The 22,764-nt window shown below is 36.0% G+C and overlaps 1 protein-coding gene across 1 annotated transcript; it reads left to right on the plus strand.

Annotated features, from left to right (window-relative positions):
• The first annotated feature begins 991 nt into the window (after positions 1–991).
• On the plus strand, positions 992–18,513 carry LOC110102489 (potassium channel AKT1-like). Its single transcript, XM_028692862.1, has 11 exons — positions 992–1,561; positions 1,775–2,140; positions 2,495–2,552; positions 2,633–2,950; positions 3,038–3,283; positions 3,372–3,470; positions 3,604–3,636; positions 3,741–3,926; positions 4,072–4,266; positions 4,348–4,423; positions 17,430–18,513. The coding sequence occupies exons 1-11, from the start codon at positions 1,377–1,379 to the stop codon at positions 18,413–18,415; spliced, it is 2,748 nt and encodes a 915-aa protein (XP_028548695.1). The 5' UTR covers positions 992–1,376; the 3' UTR covers positions 18,416–18,513.
• Positions 18,514–22,764: the final 4,251 nt, after the last annotated feature.

The raw sequence follows: 22,764 nt of genomic DNA on the forward strand, positions 1-22,764 counted from the left end.
AAAATAACCCAAAGCGGCTAAAATATTCCTTTCCCTCATTAAAATCCTTCACTTTTTCTCGGTAGTGTCGGGTGCCCAAATGAAATGACTCGAATGGAATAGTGCATTTAGATATTTAAAATATTAAATCTGATCCGACACCGCATCGCCTAGCGGTGCTGGACACAATGCCCTTTAGAAAACTCATAACGTCGCCTCACCCACCAGAGTGCGAAATTAAATGCAGATTTTCTCAAATATTCTTCCATTGGGGCGCTGCCAAACCAAGCGCTGCAATGCTCTAAGAGAAAAATTTTAGATTTCACAAACATGCAAATAAACTCCCAGGACTCACTCCCAGAAAATATAGAAACTTTCAAATGCAGACAAAATATTCTCAACCACATGCAGAATGGTTAGACATGTAAATATTCAAGAATTTACCTCTTTCAAATTTGGTCAGAACAAAGTGACTGAATTTTGAATTTGGAGGTGTTAAATAACATACCCCAGGATTTACTAAATCTTAGATTTATAGGATTTACTAAATCCTACTTTTGCCAAATAGCCCCTAAACATATAACATCGCTTGTTTTAAGAAGCTAGCTGGAGATGGGGACATAAATTTTTTTTGTTAATCGATCACACGCGATCTAAATTTGCCGAAGACGAAGAAGTCACTAAAAATAAAAAGGTTCAAGCAACTTCTGATTTGAAATGTTAAATTATAGTTTTATAAATAAGAGTATTTCTATCTTAAATAATTATATTTCTCTAAAAAATTTAATTATAAATTTATAATTAAAATTTTTCAATTTTATTAAACATATAAAATCAATTTTCTAAATGACAATATATGGAATATCATTCAAGTAAATTTTATAGCCATTATCCCAATTGGTCTAACGGATATAAAAATCAAATACGGCTTTTAGGGTGACGTTATGGGAAATAAATTTCCTATAAAATATTTACCCAATTTGACGCCCCTCCTTTTTCTCTCCCAATCAAAACGCCGCCCGAAGCTGGCTGTCTATAAATATAAGAAGTTCGACAACTCGTGATCGGAGCGGACAGAGCAGCGGGAGAGAGGCACCAGGATTTGGTCATTGGACTTGCCATGGAGCGATTGGCCAATTCACCATCTCTCTAGGGTTTCAATTTCAAGAAGACAAGGTCGCTGCCGTCAATAACAAGGGAGAAACACAGGCACAGGGAAATGTTCTAAATCTAAAGCACGCTCTAATTACAAGTAAGCGTTGGGTTTTCAATCGATCTGGAGCATCTGGGGTTCCTTTGGCAATGGCTGGAATGATAAAAAAGCGTTTCTTAGAAGCTCCGGTTTATTTTTTCTACATTTTTTAGTTGAAAGAAGATTGTATTAGAAGGGAGAGGAGATGGAGTTTGCGAGGATAGGGGGTTTTAATGTACAGAAGATGTGTGGGCGCCGAGCGGAGGTGCTCTCCAGGGATGGAAGCCATTACAGCGCCACGAGCAACATACTTCCGGCGCTTGGGTCTAGGGGGAACCGCAGACTAAAGCTCAGGCCATTCATTCTATCTCCCTATGACAAAAGATACCGGTATTCGTTCTCCTCTTCATCTTCTTTTTCCATGAATATTAAACCTTGCCAAAGAATCGAATTTAGATTAATGAAAATGAAGCTTCCATATTTGGATTAAACTTGATGACAAAAATGTACTTTTTAAAATCATTAATTTTTGTTAGTAAGATATAAGCAACTGTAATTTCTATTAATAATGTAACATTAATATCATTTTTTTTGCTTTTGCAGGGCCTGGGAGACTTTTCTGATTGTTTTGGTGGCCTATAGTGCTTGGGTATCTCCATTTGAGTTTGGTTTCCTCACAAAGACAGCAGGTCCCTTGTCTATTGTCGATAATATCGTCAATGGATTCTTTGCGATTGATATTATCTTGACTTTCTTTGTAGCCTACCTTGAAAAAACAACTTATCTTCTTGTTGACAATCCCATTAAGATTGCACGGAAGTACTTGATAAGTTGGTTTGTTCTGGATGTTGTTTCTACCATCCCTTCAGAATTTGCTCGTAAGATGCTTCCAAAAAAGCTCCAGTCGTATGGTTTCTTTAACATGCTTCGGCTTTGGCGACTTCGAAGAGTTAGTTCCCTGTTTGCTCGGTATGATTTTCTTGTTTGCCTGTTCTCTGAATATTATTCTGCTTATGTTATAGCTGGGTTGGTTTTAGTTTATTTGTGAGAAACCCTGTCAGGTTCTTACTCTGTATTATAGATTCTGTCTCCCCTTTGCATAACGGTAGAGAAACTTTGGCTAATACGTGCAAAATCTTTTCCTTCTTCTTGTTAGTTCTGAAATCTTGCTGGCAAATTACTTGTAGTAGCGCATAGCTTTTGACATGGCAAATTGCCTCTACCAGAGTGCAATATAATGGAGAATAACCTCTCCTTGATATAAAATAAACCAATTGTTTTTTACGCCTACTAAATTATGTGTTTCTCTCTTTGAATTTTCAGTTTGGAGAAGGACAGACACTTCAACTACTTTTGGGTCCGCTGTATAAAGCTCATTTGTGTAAGTTACTAAGGAAATATCAGTTCTGATGCTCTGATTTATTAATTCGCAAATCTCACTTTGATATTTTTAATTCACAGGTCACCCTTTTTGCTGTCCATTGTGCTGGATGCTTCTATTATCTTCTCGCAGCCAGGTATCCCGACCCGAGATTGACTTGGATTGGTGCTACTATGCCAAATTTTCATGAAAAAAGCTTGTGGATCCGGTATGTAACATCAATGTACTGGTCAATCACTACTCTTACAACTGTGGGATATGGAGATCTGCATGCTCAAAATACTAGGGAGATGGTCTTTGATATCCTATACATGCTCTTCAACCTTGGGCTGACAGCATATCTAATTGGAAATATGACTAATTTGGTTGTTCATGGCACCAGCAGAACTAGGAAGTTCGTGAGTTATCAAAGCTTAATTCCATTATTGACTAACTTTATTGAAATGTATTTGTATTTACTTTTTGATGGATGTCATATACACTAGAGGGACACAATTCAAGCGGCCTCTGGGTTTGCACAGAGAAACCAGCTTCCATTGCGCCTTCAAGAGCAAATGGTCGCACACCTATGCCTGAAGTATAGGACAGATTCAGAGGGACTACAACAACAGGAGACTCTTGATGTACTCCCAAAAGCCATCCGATCCAGCATTTCTCATTATCTTTTCTATAATCTTGTCCAGAAGGTCTATTTATTCCAAGGGGTTTCAAATGACTTGCTTTTCCAACTGGTAAAGTTTTTATTATGATTTTAAAACTGTCTTTCATATCTGTTATCAATTCTTTAAGCATTCTATTTTGTAATAATGTTTCATTAAGGTGTCAGAGATGAAGGCTGAATATTTCCCCCCAAGGGAGGATGTGATCCTACAGAATGAAGCACCATCTGATTTTTACATATTGGTTACTGGTACTGTTGTAAGTCTTCCTCTATAGCACATTTACAATTATTCAAATATCAATATTTATTTTTCCTACGCTGTAATCACTTATTTTGATGTCCCTTCTGTGTCTAATCTCACAATGATTGAGGCATTGATCATCTTTGCAGGACCTTATAGATCACAAGGGTGGAATTGAACAGGCAAGTTTCAGCTAAATGTAAAATTTGTCAGATTCTTCATAATTGAGTTATTATAAATGCTGACCATGATTTAGAGAACATTTACAAACTTGTCATATTTACAGGTTGTTAGAGAGGCAAAGACAGGCCAATTGTTTGGAGAGATTGGAGTACTTTGCTACAGGCCTCAGTTATTCACAGTTCGAACCAAAAAGTTGTGCCAGTTGTTGCGGTTGAACCGCACTTCATTCCTTAGCATTGTGCAGGCAAATGTTGGAGACGGGACTATAATAATGAACAATCTACTTCAGGTTCATCCATGCATTAGATTATTGATGTGAAGTACTGCAAAAAATTATATTAAAATTATTTTACTTTGTAGTGAAGATCTAGAAATCATTTGCTAGCATAGTTTTTAACTGATAGACTTCTATCTGCATTGCTTTTGGGTTACAGCATTTGAAAGAGCAGAAAGACCCCATTATGGAGGCAGTTTTGAGAGAGACTGAGAACACCCTAGCTCGGGGAAGAATGGACTTGCCTCTCTCTCTTTGTTTTGCTGTCATCAGAGGAGATGATCTGTTGTTGCATCAACTTCTTAAGCGTGGTTTAGATCCATGTGAATCTGACAGCAATGGTCACACTGCTTTGGTTTGCACTCTGTCAATTCATTTTTTTTATCTTATGTGAAAATAGTAACTTCCCTTGAATAATATAATTGATTTGACACAGCACCTGGCAGCCTCAAAAGGAAGTGTGAATTGCGTACTTCTCCTGCTAGATTATGGCGCAGATCCCAATTCTCGAGGTATGCTGTAAGCATATTAAATTTAAAAAGTCACCAAAATTCTGTACGCTAACCTTCAGTATAAGTTTAAAACAAAGCATTTGTTGGTCTCATATGTGCTTTCGGCCCTAGGTGAGGAAGTTTCATGATGTTTTGAATTCTAACTGGTTCCTTTTTTTACCTGTGTTGAAATCTTAATCTCTGTTTTAGTTTCTTGGTCTTAATTGATAAATTAACATGCTAGTTTGAAATATTTCTAGTGTTTTTTCTGCCTATTTGTTTGAGCGAATGGAATCCAAACTTTTGTACTACTATTTTCCTTGGACATTATTTATTAACAAGACATACTTTGCTATTCAAGCTTCAGATGCAATAATGGTGATGGGAGCAAAGAACCACATATTGCTAATTCATGTATATAATTTAAAACTTAAAAAGATAAAATTCAATTTACACACACAAGAACGACAACATCAAACCTTTATCCCACCACATGAGATTAGAGTTAGACCTGAACTAATCCAACCTGGATCAGTTCTGGTCTACTCCCACCAGTCCAAGAAAATTTGAAACCATGGTTGGGCCCATGGCTTAAATTAAACATGGTTTGGGAGGGAAAATTTGAATGAGGGGCTGTTTAGGGATTACGTAATTTTACTTTTGCTTTAATTAATTTTTCTTGTTAGGATTTGGGTTTATTTTGAATTTGAAATCATATTTGAGATCTAGGGTTTGTTCTTTTGGGCTCTAGGTTTTGCTAGAAAATTGATGAAACTCGTATCTTGTATTCCTTTTCTTGTACGTAGATTGAATAGAAGATGTTTTCCTTATATTTTCTCTCCAATCTTTTGAAATTTTTGCATCTTATCGTTGATTCTCTCTAAAATCAACAGATTTCTCTCTATTTTCACCAATTATTGATAAATTTGTTGTCGAACTCAAGTATTTTCAATCAAATTGGTATCATAGTATTGTCTTGGGACACCATCGGCGGCTGAGATTCTGAAATATCAGCGGTGAAATTTCATCCGGAAGATCTTCTCGTGATTCTTGGGAAGAAATATGACCTGGAAGAAGGTTAAAGTTTTAGAAGGCAAAACAGTGCAACTTAAATCAGATTTGGAGGAAAATTTTTCAAATTTTCAAAATCAGATTTCATCAAATAATGAAAGGATGGAAGGGAAGTTTGCCATGATGGAAGAGATGTTGAAGAAATTGTTAAAAGTGAAGACCAATCTGACGACATCGAAAGCAAGGGAAACCATTGGCGGCCATGGAAGTTATGGAAACCCTAACATGTTTAGGGGAAGGGAAAATCCGAAAGTGGAGATCTTGGAGGGTGAAGAAGAAATGCCTCATCTGGAACCAATTTCTAGGGAAGAGATGAGCACTGGTTTCGAAAGAAGGGCTACTGATTTTGTAGAGAGAAGGGGGATTTCTATCGCAGAGGTACTGAATTTGAAAGAAGAAGAGGGGAATTTAATGAATGAGTTGGGTATGATCGCCAGAGGGAAGATCATGACAACTGGGGAGCACCTCCTCTTCATGGAATGGAAGGTTATGGAGGATTCAGGGGCAATGGGGGTGACCTGAAGGTGAGAAAGCTAAAGATACCCATCTTTGAGGGCAAAGTTGACCACCACCTTCTTAGCTCCCAAGGGGCCAGCACTAGGGATTTTGAAGGAAGTGCCTAAGGAGAGAGCTGGAGGGAGAAATGGGGGAAATTTCATAATGCTGACTGATAAGGAGATATAGGAGAAGAGGGCAAAGAGATTGTGTTTTAGATGTGATAAAAAGTATATGCCGGGGCATAGGTGTAAGGACCGAACTCTTTGTGTTTTCATCGTCTGTGATGACGATGAAGTTGAAGAGGGAGGTAGGAGTGGGTTAGAGATGGAGTAAGGGGAGTAGTTGCATCTGGATATGGCAGAAGTTTCCCTAAACTCAGTGGTGGGATTCACTCCGAATCACACTATGAAAGTGAATGAAAAGATAGCTTATAGAGAGGTGGTAGTGTTGATAGATAGTGAAACAACCCACAAATTCATTTCCACCTAGATTGTTGATCTTTTGGGGGTGAAATTAGTAGATATAGGAGGCTATAGGGTGATGATGGGCACATGAATGGTGGAAATGGGTAGAGGAGTTTGTAGGGGAGTGGTGTTGACCATTCAGAAGATACATGTGAGGGAAGATTTTTTTTCTTGGAGTTGGGAAGTACTGATGTCATTCTGGGGATGAAGTGGCTACAGACCTTGGGATAGACTAAGGTCAATTTGTTGCAACTTAGTTTTCATAACTATGTTTTCATATCATGTGTGTTTTTTCTTATTCAAAAATATTATTGCATTGATTATTATTTCTCCTAACATATTAGAAATATTATTTTTGTGGTTTGTGTATACTAACATTTTAGGGAAATCATACTCCAGACTGTTGAAGACTTCCAGACAGATTAGATTAGGGTTTACTGTAATTGGAGTATGTACTTTTTATATTTTTTTGAGTCTAAGAGAATAATTATAATTAGGTAATCGTGTACACACATACTGAGGAAGTGTAAAAAATTGTAAATTTTTAAACTAATCGTATTGTACGATCTTAGGTTTGTATGGGACGATTTTTCCTGACAGTTCCTCTAGAACGGTGTAAATCAAGTCATGCCTAAAAATTTTCTAAATCATATTATTACTGTACGAAGTTATATTCGTACATATGACGTCAAAAGTACGAAATGGACACGCACAAGTTCATCCAGAAACAAATTTAAAAATTTTCTGAATATATCGTACTGTACGATCATATGTTTGTACAGACGACTTCCAGAGTATGAAATTGGTGCGTTCCAATTCATCCATACGAACAAGTGAATTTTTTAATATGATCGTACTGTACGATCTTAGGTTGGTACAGATGACTTATAGAGTACAAACAAAGCATGATTTGGTTAAAATAGTTCATACTGTATTATATGGGGTTCGTAGAGTACGTTATCCAGAGTACGAAATCAGTTCATACAATATTGTATCGGACGATCTGGTTCAATTTTGAACTAATTGTACTGTACGATGGCAGTTCGTATAGACGACTGCCATTGTATAAAAACAGTTTGTACATGATCATACGAGCAATTTTTGAACAGTTCGTACGTACGATATTCAATCGTACTATACGATCATGGACGGTCAAATTGAAATTTTTAGTTTTCTGGACAGTTTTCCGTATCTTTCATATATAAGGTCCTAAAAACTGACTGTCTAAAACTTCTTCACATTTTCTTTTGAGAGAAAGTGTAAGAGTGATTTGGGAGAGTGTTTGGAAGTGTGGATTGAGAGATCTTGTAAGTGAAATTTGTGAAGGGTTCACAAGGTTGCTTAAATGTAAGGATCTCTTTATAAGTTTGTTAAATCTCTTCCTTTCTTCTTTGTAGGCGCTCAAGAGAAGATCTTCGAAGAATATCTGGTTCTCTGCCTACACATGGAGAGTGTGAAAGGACAGTTCTCTGTCGACATTAGGAGAGTATGAAAGGACGACGGTTCTCTGTCGACACCAGTGAAAGGATGACTGTTCTTTGCCGATGCCAGGAGGGTGTGAAAGGATGATGGTTCTCTGCTGACACTTGGAGGGTATGAAAGGACGACGGTACTCTGCCGCACTGGGAATTGGTGGAAGAGAGGTTAATTATAAATGCTTCTCCGTCTTGCTATGGGAGCAAAAGGAGAGTCACTTTGGTAATAGTGCAATACCTGAAGAGGGTGTCTTCAGGGAGTGGACGTAGATTTAGTTGGACCGAACCACTATAAATTTTTATGTTTTTTATTTTTATTTATTACATTTTTAATTTTCTGCATTTTTATTTTTGTGGTTGAAAAGTTTAGTTTGATAAAACTTTTATTGTGCTTAAAATTATAAGAACGATTTTTTGATATACCAAGAAGTTTTTTTTTAATTTCCAATTCACCCCCTCTTCTTGGTTAGCCTTGGGACAATTGCTTTAGGTCTAACAACCTGGAGGCTGGGATTATCAGGCCGAGTGTGAGTTCTTTCTATAGTCCAATCCTACTGGTCACGAAGAATGATGGGAGCTGGCGGTTCTGTGTAGACTACAGAGCTTTAAATAAGGGGACTGCCAGATAAGTTCCCTATTCCTGTGATTGATGAGCTCTTAGATGAATTGTATGGATGAATTGTTGGATTTGAAGTCTGGGTACCATCAAATCAGAATGAGAGAGACATACATCTCAAAGATAGTTTTCAGAACACATGAGGGGCATTATGAGTTTCTAGTAATGCCGTTTGGACTTACCAACACCCCTGCTACTTTCCAGTTGTTGATGAACAGGGTGTTAGGCAGTACCTCAGGAAGTTTGTTCTATTATTTTTTTGATGACTTACTGGTGTGCAGCAAAACTGAGGAGCATCTGGAGCACTTGAAGATGGTCTTGAGAGTCTTACAGGAACATCAGCTTAGGGACAATATAAAGAAGTGCAGCTTTGCCCAGGCTAGTGTGGAGTACTTTAAACATGTGGTGTCCTAAAAGAGAGTTGCGGACGACCAAATAAAAATTGAGGTGATGCTGAAATGGCCTATGCCTAGGATTATAAGGGAGTTGAGGGATTTTCTAGGACTGACTGGTTACTACAGGAGATTTGTGAGGGGGTACAACACCATTGCTTGGCCCTTGACCGAGCAACTGAAGGACAACTTTTTGTGGGGGTAGAAAGCAACTCAGGTTTTTGAGAGATTGATGAAAGCCATGACGACAGTTCTAGTTTTAGCTCTTTCATACTTCAGCCAGATCTTTTTCAGTGGAGACCACTGCATCAAGATATGGGTTGAGAGCAGTGTTAATACATAATCACAGACCTAAGGCATTCTTCATTCAAGTGATGTTGACCAGGGCGAGATTGAAGTTGGTGTAATATATTGTTGATGGCCATTATTTTAGCTATTCAGAAGTGGAGCCCTTACCTCTTAGGTAGGCATTTCATTGTCCGGACTGATCAGAAAAGCTTGAAATATTTATTGGAGCAAAGGATGGTGATAGAAGAGCATCAGAGGTGGTTGTCCAAACTGGTAGGCTATGATTTCAAGATTCACTATAGACCGAGATTGGAAAATATAGTGGCTGATGCCTTATCAAGATGTGTTGGGGAACTCCATGAGATGACAACTTCAGTGTCACTGATGGTAGATTGGGGGCTATCAAGGAGGAGAGCATGCGAGATGAGGAGTTGAAAAAGATTAGTGAGGATTTGATGAAGGATATTAATAGATATTCGGGGGTATTCACTTGAAGGGGGGAGACTCTTACATAAAAGAAGGTTTGTGATGCCACGAACCTCTATTCATATTCCCCACTTATTGTAAGAGTTTCATGGGAGTGCAGTTGGATGCCATTTTGAGATACAAAAGAACTATAGGAGACTAGCTGTTGAGTTATATTGGAAAGGGATGCATAAAGGCGTGGAGGAGATGGTGGCGAGGTGTGAAATATGCCAGAGGAATAAGTACATGGCTATGGCTCCAGGGAGGTTACTACAACCTTTGGAACTTTCGAATAAAATATTGGAGGAAGTGTCTATGAATTTTTAAAAATAGTCTACCACAATTAGAGGGATTCACAGTCATTATGGTGGTGGTGGATAGACTGAGCAAGTACGAATTAAACATGGTTTGGGAGGGAAGATTTGAATGAGGGACTGTTTAGGGATTATGCAATTTTCCTTTTGCTTTAATTTGTCCTTCTTTTAGGGTTATGGATTATCTTGAATTTGAAACTAGATTTGAGATGTTGGGTTTGTTATTTTGGGCTCTAGACTTTGCTAGAAAATTGGAGAGTTATTTCTTTCTCTCGAATTGAAGAAACTCGCATTTTTATTCATTTTCTTGTTCGTGGATTCGTTTTCCTTATATTTTCTCTCCAATTTTCTAAAATTTTTGCATTGTATGCTGATTTCTCTTTGAAATCAACAGATTTCTCACTGTTTTCACCAATTATTGTTAGGTTTACTTGCTAACTCAAGTATTTCCTATCAGTTAGCTACATGAATTATTTTTCTCCTTTGTGTCATTTTAAAATTCAAATTCTCATTTAAATCTAAAGGTCATAATATTTTCTAACCATGTCTTTTTAGGTCTACCTCCACCTTTCTTAACATAAGCCAAATCTAATACATCTACTCTCCTAAGTGGGTCATCAGAAGGCCGTTGTTTTATGTGACCAAACCATCTAAGGTGATTCGCTCTAATCTTATTTTCTATTAGAGTACTCCAACTTTTTCACGTATATGCTTGTTTCGTATCCTGTCTCTAAGGCTAAAGTCACTCATCCACCTGAGCATCTTCATCTCTACAACACTTAATTTAATATTGTGCTCCTCTTTTAATGGCCAACACCAACATTCTGCACCATACAACATTGCAAGTCTCACCACCATCTTGTAGAATTTTCCCTTAAGTTCGAGGGGGACTATTTTATCACACAACAAATCTGATGCATTCCTTCTCTTCAACCATCAAACTTGAATTTTACTAATAACATCCCCATCTATTTCACAATCACTTTGAACAATAATCCTAAGATATCTAAAACATGTACTCTTATTAATGAATTGACCGCCCAAAGTTATAATTCCCCTACTAAATCTATTACCACCAAAATTACACTCCATATATTCGGTTTTAGATCTACTCAAATGAAAACCTTTAGACTCTAAGGTTGAGCTCCATACTTCAAGTTTACCTTCAACTTCCTCTCTAGTCTTATCAACAAGAATAATATCATCAGCAAAAAGCATACACCAAGGTACAATCTCTTCCAAATGTCTAGTGAGAACATCTATGACTTAAGCAAAAAAAAAAAAGGGCTCAAGGCTGATCCTTAATGTAATCCAATTGAAATAGGAAAATACTTGGTCAAACCACCTTGTGTTTGAACACAAATAACAGCTCCTGCATATATATCCTTAATGACTTGATTATAAGCATTATTAACCCCTCTTTTTTAGTACTCTCCATAGCACTTATTTTGGAACTTTATCATATGCTTTCTCTAAATCAATAAATATCACATGTAGATCCTTCTTATTCTCTCTATACTTCTCCATCAAACCTCTCGATAAATGCATAGCTTCTATAGTAGACCCACCCATCATAAATCCAATTTGATTTTGAGAAACATTAGTATCACGTCGTAACCTATACTCCATATCTCTTCCATAATTTTAAAGTATGACCCATTATCTGAATTCCTCTATAGTTTACACATGTGTGCCCACATTTTAATTCACAGTTTATTCTACACCAATGTATCTTACATTCTTGGGGCGGGACCTAATACCAAGTACACATTCTAAACATCTTCTTCCATTATATGAGGGACTCACAAACTTAAAACTAAAATTTTACATTTGGTGATGAAAATAATCATTGTTTAAAATTGCGCAATATGAGGCTCGCCTTGAGGCCCGCCTTAGCACAATTCCAGTAAAAAATGCCTCGAGGCTTATGCCTTGAGCTTTTTCTATGAGGCTTGCGTCTCATCTTGGATGAGGCCCGTCTCAAGCCGCGGCTCGCCTCGCTGGCATGAGGCGTATGCCTTACTCTATTTATGAAAATTTTTTAATTTAAAACTTTCCTAAATCCTATACAATAGCCCTAAAAAAAAATCATACCTTCTTGATACCTTCTTGCACCCCCAAGCCGCAATAACTTTCTCTCAATTGCCTCGACCTTCAACCCACTGCCTTCACTGTAGCCACTACCATCATAGCCGCCGTAGGGGATCACTAGAAAACCGAATGTCACCACCATCTCTTCTTAAAATTTTGGAGTATTATATTTATCTTAATGATAAACATTTATAGAAGATAAATATGACTGAAACAGATAAAAAAGAAGAGATTGAGAGGTATTGGACCCTACAGGATGACCAATTTGTTATGATAGTGACTCAAATAAAAATTCCCTTAATAATAATAGCACCTATGATTTATGAATTATTGCCAATTATTTTAGCTTTCTTTAGTAACTAAGCATAGATGAGTAGGCAACTGAGAAAGAAAAAAATTATATTTGAACTTGATGTTATATGATACTTTAATGCAATTCATATATTTTATATTATTTTGTTCATGTAATATTTGGATTTTAATTCTATTTTATATAATTTTTTATTTAACACTTTATATTTTGTACAATTTTTTGTTTCATATGAATGTAAATTTGTTACTTCATAGTTCAATAAATGTTAATATGTATTCTATTTAATATATTATTTAGATATTATATAAAAAATAACTTTTAACTTTTATTTTGACTTTACGCAATTTTTAGATTTTGAGGCTTACACCTTAAAACGCCTTGAGGCTTACGCCTCGCCTCAAGAACGAAAAACGCCTCAATACCCAATTACGCAATTTTAAACCTTAATTACTTTATTATAAAGCAATAACAAACTTTAATGAAGTAAAGGAGAGATTCTCTTCCTGGTACACTTTTTATAAAAACAATTAAAAGTATATCTTAGTGGCTATTTTTCTTTGTGTTGGGGGCCATTATGTTATCTATTGTTGTTTTCTTTTTGGTGCACTCACTTCCAATTTTTTGTCATGTTTTAAGTTGTTACGAAATTTTGTTTTGTAGATTGAAACATTTTCTCATCTTTCGAATTACCAAAATGACATGTGATCTATTGTTTGTATTCGTTCATGATTTTTTCTTTTATTTGCTTACTAGTCTCATTAGGATATTTTCATCATAATAAATCACGAGTAGATTTAAGGGAAAATTCTTCTTTTTTGGGGTCTAATGATTTGATTGGCAGTAATATCTTTCTTGATTTGAGTTCTCTTTTAATTTTTCTTCCACTATAGTAGTTGTCCACCATTTAATGGCAAAATTTCAAAACAAGTTAATAATGATACTAAAAATTTCTAAATTCTATGGTTCTATTCTTGGAATTTAAGATTGATAGTAAAAATAAAATTTATGTACTCTATCAATAAGATTTCAGAAGTTATATAGAGAGAATATCTAATTCAGGTAATATAAACTTTCTTATATTAGTTGTCCACCATTTAATGGAAAAATATCTGTAGTAGCATTACATTTGTCCTACCATTTAAAAAATCAATTCGAATGTATTTATTGATACTTAGGCATTAAAACCATCATCCAAGAATGCTCATATTTGAGATTTTTGATGTAGAAGGTTTTTATCATTACTTTTACATATTTCCAATAATTGAAAGTAATTTTTCCCACCATTTGTAAAACCAAATTGGAATTGATTTATTGATAACCTTAGGCATAAAAACCATCATCCAATAATGCTTTTATCATTAGTTTTATATATGTTCAGTAGTTAAAAGTGATTTTTCTCTTATGACGAGTTTGAGTGTTAAAATACTTCATTGATTTGTCTTGAAAAGGAGTTAATTCCAATTCCTTATGGTGAATATTTCTATTAGTTGTAGCCTTGGTATAAGCGATAGATTTTTTTGGTTCCTTATAGTTGTGTTGAATTTTAATACAATATAATGAGATTAAGATTACTTCATAAATGTTAGATGGTGATATTTATACCATACTCATAGAAATCTCACATCTAACTTGCATTCACATAATTAAAATTAGAAAGAGATTCAACTCATGCAAAAGTTCAATGAACTAAATGAGTCAAATCTTCCACCACCAAGGCCATCCTCTCTACTTTATCGCATTAATATGCATATGTTAGTGGATTTCATGTAGTTACCGTCAACCTAATGCAAAATAGATGCACAAAACGTATGTAAAGATTCAAGATAAAACACAAAAATTTTCACTACAACTACTATTCACTTGAGATAGTCCATAGAAAAACAAAAATTGTCATAAAGAATTTTATCAACATACAAGTACCAAAAAAATAATGGATGATTTAGGAGAGGCCTAGGTGATGCGAATTTCTTAACATTGAGGCAATTTAAAAAATTTAACACTTAATGCAATTTAACGTGGTGTATTGTTCAAAATGAAGATTGTCACCCTTGTTTATAAGTGAACTCCACCTCAGCAATCTTTACATAATTTTAAAATACTCGAAATGCATTGGCACTATCGTAAGTACTGGAATTCTTATAGATTTATTCTGCATGCCCAGCTTCGAACTACTTCCTGATTACCATATAAACATTTCGATGGAAAATAAAATACTTCTCAACTGAAAGATCAGAAGTTCATTTGTAGAATTGAAATAAACTACTGTAGCAAAACCAACTATATACAAAAGCACTTTCAACCAATTACTGAATATAATATAAAAAGACAAATAAAGTAAAAAAGAACTTATCAATTAGGTTTTGAAACTTGAGGACATTACATCTCGAATGATTGGAAAAAGAAATGTATTAACATTTTGAAGAAAAATTTTATTCACCTTCCTTGACTATTTGCAAAAGTTTTAATCTCATTTTATAGCGGTGCTTTTATAGGGAAATCACTTTGGGTAAGGTGATATGCAGGCTAGAGCGCCTTGCTTACTTTTCACCTGGGTGCTATCACTAAGTTGTTACTTGATTTAAGAAATTGGTGGCAACACTTCCAATGATGATGTTGAGTTTGTTTTTGATGATAATAATATAATATGACATCAAGTGTAGATCAAAGAAGGTTCAAAGTTGGGTTTGATATATCAGTGTTCAAATTCATTTTCATCCAAAAGTTTAAGCTCATGAGTGAGGAAAATCATTGGGCATTTTATACTAACATAATTTTAAACTATTCAATATGCAACTAATCTCATATTGATGTGCCTCAACAATCTCCTCTTTACATGAGAGCTTGGAACATCAGCCATTGCTTTCCCTCAAACAAAATATTTTTAATATCATCAAGTATCACACAATAAGAGCGCACTTAATCATCTGGATCCATCATGAGATTCACCCACTTTTGAATTTTGCTCAACCATAATAAAAATTAACCCATACCAATAGGAGCCTCAAGCCACATTCACCGCTTGATCTAAGTTGAACTACTTATTCTAATACTACTTATTAGGAAACTTGAATTAAATGTGGACTAAACTTGGGCTTGATATGGTAGTGGTGTACCTTATTTCGACACAATAGCATAGCCTACGGGTGAGGGCTAATCATTCGATATTTTAACATCAATATATTTCTCTATTATATGATATGAGGCCAAATCCAATATTCTTATTAGGGGTGTCAATTTCAGGTGACGGGTCGAGTTCGGGTCGAACCTGGAAATGACCTGGCACAATTCGGGTCAACCCGAACCCGACCCGTTTGTAAAAACTAGTCGATTTTCCGGACCCGAACCTGACCCGCTTTGAGTTCGGGTCAACCCGACCCGACCCGGGGACACGGCAATGCCTTGAGCAGCCTCGAGAACAACAGCGATCGCGGCATCGGCCGTCTCTTCAGCCGGTGTTCGGCGGCAGCGGGACACGACAGCAGGGCCAGCATATGCGACGTAAGGTGCGTGGCAAAGCAAACCGTCACGCAACAAGCGGGCAGCTGGTTTGCTGGGCAGTGCAGCGGGCAGGTTAGCCGGTCACGCGGGGGGGGGGGCAAGCGGTCTCAGCAGATGCACTCGGTCAGCGTTCAATCTGGGTCATTTTCGGGTTTCCGGCAACCCGAAAAACCCAAAAACCCCGGGCGGGGTTTTTTTTGAAACGGGTTGAAAACTCAACCCGAACCCGAAATTTTCTAGCTGTCGGTTTCGATTCGGGTTTTCGGGTCGTGTCAAATATTGACACCCCTAATTCTTGCATTTTCAAGTAATACAAATGCAGGTTAGATTACCATAGGCAAAACTATTGCAAACTTAAACTAGTTTAGTTGTGCTTGTTTTTAAGTAAAATATTTAAATTGTGTTTTTGAACTTTGGATGCAATGAACATGAAGTTTTTTTTTTTTTTTTTTTTATAAAAAATCTCATTTGATGAGTACTGTTTAAACTTCAACTTTGGTTTGTTTGCTAGCAACTTTAGTTTTCATCGTGAGCAAATTCCTATCATAAATTAGCAAAAGTGGATCTTTGATGTAAGAAAGATTAATCTGAATTCAATTTAATAATGGGTCATTGTTGATGACCATTTGCTTGATATTTTTCTTCTTTCCCCTCTTAATTGATCTTTGAATTGCATACTTTTCTGCTTAAATTTACCCTTAATGGGAGGACATGAATTAGTCCTTTAGAGAGAAAATAATAAAGGGAATGCGTGGTGGTGGATCGGCCTAGCGAGAATCCTGAGACTTGGATTTCTGTGCAGCACATGACTCAGTGACTGTCAAGTGTCTCGACTATCTTGTTTGGACTTTTAATTAATCTTTGATTGTTGGTGTTTTGATTATCTTTTGTTATAATAATCTTATTGTTCTCTCATTTCATTTATTATACTATTTACCACTTCTATCTTAAAAATTTTCATTCAACTTATCGAACTAAAATATTTTACTTAAATAATTTGTGCCCCGACAAGAAAAAATTCCTGGCTCCGCGCCTGTCTGTGCTTGCCATTTTTGGGTGAGAGAAAGGGTATTGCCATAGTGAGAGAGATAAAGGGTGTTGGATAGAGGATCCTATATGGAGAGAGAGAGAGAGAGAGAGAGAGAGAGAGAGAGAGAGAGGGTGGTAGTGGATAAGGAAACTACAAGAGAGAGGCAAGATAAGAAAGGAGGTAGGGGATTGGGCAGCAGCGGAATCCTAATGCAAAGGACACCAACATATCAAAATGCTTAATGAAGCATTGCTTACAAAATGTGTCTAAAAAGTTAAAGAATATTTATTAAATTATTAGCATTCTTTATTTTAAAGAGTGAAAAAAGGCTCTTTTTTTATAGTAACCACATTTATTTAGTTTAGTATGTAAACATGACAACTGAATGGCTGCTTTTCATGTGAAGTGATTCTCTCTTTTGGGTTTTGATGACGCCTCCTTTCCCGTTCCCAAAATAACTAAGTATCAGTTTGTCAATGCACATACCTTACATTATGCTATAACATGCACAGATTCAATAGGAAGTGTTCCTTTATGGGAAGCAGTTCTCGGCAAGCATGAACCTGTAATAAGGCTCCTGATAGACAATGGTGCAGACCTCTCCCATGGTGACATGGCTCAGTATGCATGCACAGCAGCAGAACAGAACAGCATAGAACTGCTCAAGGACATAGTCAATTACGGTGGTGATGTGACGCTTACAAGAAACGATGGGAGCACAGCTCTTCACCTTGCAGTTTGTGAAGGAAACTTTGAAATGGTCAAGTTCTTGCTTGAGCAAGGAGCTGACATTGACAAGCAGGACATTCATGGCTGGAGCCCATGCGGATTAGCTGAACAACAGGGCCATCAAGAGATAATCTCGCTCTTTTTGACAAACAAAACCTCTCAGGATGAGAGCTCTTGTAGTGATCAGAAGAAGGATGACAGCCCTGTAATTCTAACTCTTGGAAGATTCAGGAGTGAGACCTCCACAGCAATCCGATCTCTCGGAAGATTCAGGAGTGAGCCCGTAATGGTGCAAGGTTCACAAGAAGTTATCCCTCCCACTGGCGAGGGGGCTTCAAAGAGAGGTCAACAGAAGCTGAATTTGAATAACTTTTCCAACTCTCTCTTTGGTATCATGTCCTCAGCTGCTCAAGCTGATAGGAGTAGTAGTCCTTTACTCTCTTCTAGATCAACTACTTTAAAGCCTGGTTTTGGATATTATCCTGGTCATCATCAACAACACCAACTTGGTAACCATCATCATCATCATTCTCTCCGCAGGATTACAATAAGCTGTCCTGAGAAGCGAGATTCCAGTAGTAAGCTGGTGCTTCTCCCAAAATCTATTGAGGAGCTTCTCTCTCTCGGCTATAAGAAATTTGGTTTCCAAGCTGCCAGAGTTGTTACGAAGGATGGGGCTGAAATCGATGATGTGCAGATCATACGTGACGGTGATCATCTTCTTCTGGTGAGTAATTTGTGGGGAGGGAGAAATAGCAGCATTTCATAATGTGAGATAGATTTTTTTTTTTGTTTAAATGTTTATGCTATGAAGAAGAGATGAAAGTCTTGTTTTAAAGAGTTTCAGTTCAGTTCCCATCTTTAAAATTTTTGTTGGGATTTTCTGCGCTGAAGTTTTCCTGTGTAAGAAGATCAGTGGATCTTAGACTTTTTATTACATGCCGAGATCGGATGGGGAAGAAAACTGTCTGGATTGTCTTTGTGAACAATAAAAGTGGTTCACTGGACTTTTATTGTTCCTTGCCGCGCGCTTTTACTGTTCACAGAGATAAATCTGGACAATTCTTTGTGTCTGATGTCTGCACGTAATAATCTCTCGGGATCCTATTGTGAAGATGCCGTAGCAATCATCTGAAGGAGGATTTGTAGTCAAAGACAAATGCATATTTATTGATATTAAAATTGCTTCTCATTTTATGGTAAAACATTGCTGTCTATTAGAATTGCACATACATTGAAGTTTCTTCTTCCGTAATTTTCTTAAAATGAACCGGCATGAAGCATTCTGTAAGTTCTGTTTCAGGGGCTCCACATACAATGTTTAGCGTAGCTTCGTGCATCCTTAGGTTTCGTTTGGTACATCTTTTTTATTGTTTCATTTTTTCAATGATAACTATAGTTTCTGTCATTATTTTTTTACTGATTTCATGAAATTTTTATATTAAAAAATTATTTCCTACAGCAACTTAAAAAAAAATTATTTTTGCGAGATAGGGGGATGAGTCTTTCTCTCAAATTCTTTAAATGATTACTTGTATATTACTAACTGATTTACTACTGTACAATAAATTCACTGTTAATGTAAATTATGTTGTCATGCTAAAAAATTAGGGTTCGGCTAGGCATGCCGACGAAGCCATTTCTACTAGTTACTGACACCGTGGGTGATCTCATCTGTGGTGTAATTGAGTTAATTTTGTTGATTATATAAAATTACTTAATTAGATATATTGGAATTTCAAATATTCGTTGATGAAACTGCAAATTTTCATAGTAGATGATCTTAAAACTTTTGAGGAAATATTTTTTAGCTCAATGCTTTGTCGATTTTGTAAAACCTGAACAGACGATCGTAGGCCGTCGCACGAAACTGAAGTAAAAAATAAAGTTAATGGATTTTGATGAAAGTAATTTTTGTAAAATTCTATGCAAAATTCTGAACGATTTAATATATAGATCTTATAGGTAATTTTATGTATTTTGGGAAATAAAAATTCTAGAAGTTTAGAAATACCCATAATTCCCTTGCTTATTTCTTAAGGCGGGATGTTTTAAATGAGGGTGTAATGATCTTTTGGCAATACCCATCTTCCTATTATAGCAAACCAAAGCTCCCTCCCTCATTTCCATTCACATACTTCGGCCAAACCAAGCGAAACGGCAGACAGGCGGACGACAAAGGCTTCGACGGGGTGGCTCTGGCGATGATTTTCCGACAAGGAAATTAGTGAAAATCAAAGAGGACGACGAGGGGAATCTTAAGGTATGATTTATATAAAATGAACCACTCTCAATCTCAAGATTTTTGGAGAAAAATTTTAGGGCTTTTATCAAAAATTGAAATATCTTAATGTGATTTTACAAATATGGTTCATAAGGGTCTCTAAGGAATTAAATTTGATTTTTCTCACAAAATAATATTTTTTAATTTTTAAAATTAATAAATCCAAACATTTGTTTTCCATAAATATTTTTTTGATGAATGGGTTTTCCAAATTTAGGATTTTAGATTAAATCCGAAAATGAAAATTATTTTGAATTAAATTAGGTTAGGGCAAAGGATTAATTTGGATAAAATATATAATTAGACCAAAGTATAAAATTTTAGAATTGTTATACGACTTATGTTTTAAATGAGAGAGAGAGAGAGAGAGAGAGAGAGAGAGAACCTTTAGAAGTTTTATAGGAGTAGATTCATTAAATTTGAGATGATTAGCTTTAGTCATTGAATATTAAAATATTTTCTTATAGGTGTTATTTTTTATGACCTCGAAGGAAGGAGGACTAGCGAAGAGAATCAATTTCCTAATTTCTAGTAAGTATTTATGGTTCTTTATTAAAGTAATACTTTTTATTTCTTTCTAGTTATATGTTTGAAAGACCAAACAAGTTTATAAAATTTTTATAGTCAATTTAGATCATGATTCTGTTACTTTTGTCTAAGGATTGATCATGCAATTTATATGTTATATTTTATGTCATTATCATATAATGTTTAAATGTTATAGAAATGAGATGATATGATTGTTATTGAATGCTTATATGGCATGCTAAATTGATGGAGCTCGCCCTCTTATTGTATTAGTTGGGGACGTTATACTCGTACACGTTAAAATGATAAAGGATATGAAAAAGGAAATTATGAAGGAGTATCTTTATGGTACTAGATGATGGCTCATATGACTTTCGTTCCCGCCTCGCCTATAGTGATTGTTTTAAAGATTAGATATTTTAGTCTATCGTCCGACTTCCGTTCCCGCCTCGCCTATACGAGTTCACCGGGCCGAGTCGTGGCAAAAGTGATATCAGAGCAAAGATTTACTATTGATAAATGAAAGAGCCTATAGGAGAATTGTATGTGTCTTAGAATGTGTAGGAAGTGTGAAATTTATGAATTATTCACCTTATAATTATTTTGTTTTATCTCAAAAATATGGATCCGGAGCCGAATGCCACTGATGGCATTGATGGTGTAGAACGAAGGGAGCTACCAAAAATAACAGAATCTCAGAGGAATAATAATAGTAACACTATGGAGTCATTTGTTTAGATGATGGAAGCAATGACTCATATGGGCTAAAGACCTCCCAAACTCAGACCAGTAGCAGTGAAAGTTGTTCTATGGACAAGAACTTGAAGCTTTTTCAAGATATGAAGCCTCTATTATTTTTAAGTGGTGGACCTATAGAGGATGAAGATTGTCTGATATGGATAGCGAAAATCCTGGAGGGCATATCTTTCCTAGGGGATAGGAGAGTGACACTTGTTGCTTATACCTTTGATGGTGAGGTAGAAAGGCGGTGGTGTAGTCAGTTGCAAGAAATTTTTGGTGGGTGACCTAGTAATCAAGTCTTTTGGGAGGAGTTTATGAAAGTATTGAGAGGCTGGTATGTGCCTATGTCAGCTAGGAGACAAATACATGATAAGTTCAATATATTGGTTCAGGGAGATCGATCAGTTTCTCAGTATGAGATAGAGTTCATAATGTTGTCCAGGTATGCCCCACACCTGATACCCAATATTGAAGAGAAGTGTCGCCGCTTCTTGACTAGACTAAAGGACATAATAAGATAGTCTCTTATTCCTTTTGGAATTGAAGATTATTCCACTTTAGTGGAAAGAGCCATAAGAATTGAGATGGACAGGTAGGCAACCTATCTCCATTAGAACAACTTCCACTTGCCACGGTCTGAGTTTTGAGAGGTCTTAACCCATCTAAGTCATTGCTCTCCATCATCTAAACAAATGGCTCCATAGTGTTACTTATTATATTTCCTTCTGCAATTCTGTTATTTTTGGTAGCTCCCTTCTTCTACACCATCAATTGCCCGATTAAAACAAAATAAATTATAAGGTGAATAATCATAAATTTCACACTTCCTACACATTCTAAACATATACAATTCTCCTATAGGCTCTTTCATTTATCAATAGTAAATCTTTGCTCTGATATCACTTTTGCCACGACTCGCACCTGATGAACTTCCGTATAGGCGAGGCGGACGGAAGTCGGGACGATAGGGACTAAAAATCATCTAATCTTTAAAAACAATCACCATAGGCGAGGCGGGGGGAACGGAAGTATATGAGCCATCATCTCAGTAACCATAAAGATACTCCTTCAAATTTCCTTTTTTCATATCCTTTATCATTTTAACGGTGTACGAGCTATAACGTCCCCAACTAATACAATAACGATGGGCGAGCCCATCAATTTAGCATTGCCATATAAGCATTCAATAACAATCATATCATCTCATTTCTATAACATAAAACATTATTATGATAATGCATTTAAAATATAACATATAAATGCATGATCCAATCTTAGACAAAAAGTAACAGATCATGATCTAAATTGGCTATAAAAATTCTTATAAACTGTTTGGTCTCAACATAAACTAGAAAGAAATAAAAAAGTAATCACTTTAATAAAGAACCTATAAATACTTACTAGAAAATTAGGGAATTGATTCTCTTCGCTAGTCCTCCTTCCTTCAGAGGTTCATAAAAAATAAACCACCTATTAAGAAATATTTTAATATTCAATGACTAAGCTTTAATCATCTCAAATTTAATGAAATTTCTACTCCTATAAAACTTCTAAAGGTCTCTCTC

This window comes from Dendrobium catenatum, unplaced genomic scaffold (assembly GCF_001605985.2).
Source record: "Dendrobium catenatum unplaced genomic scaffold, ASM160598v2 fragScaff_scaffold_173, whole genome shotgun sequence".
NCBI lineage: Eukaryota > Viridiplantae > Streptophyta > Magnoliopsida > Asparagales > Orchidaceae > Dendrobium > Dendrobium catenatum.

Bases quoted from the DNA above. Each gene is read 5' to 3' on its own strand.
- LOC110102489 (XM_028692862.1), top strand. From the start codon at position 1,377: ATGGAGTTTGCGAGGATAGGGGGTTTTAATGTACAGAAGATGTGTGGG. The intron at 3,284-3,371 runs GTAAAGTTTTTA...TGTTTCATTAAG, and splicing joins ATGACTTGCTTTTCCAACTG to GTGTCAGAGATGAAGGCTGA. The intron at 3,471-3,603 runs GTAAGTCTTCCT...TCATCTTTGCAG, and splicing joins TATTGGTTACTGGTACTGTT to GACCTTATAGATCACAAGGG.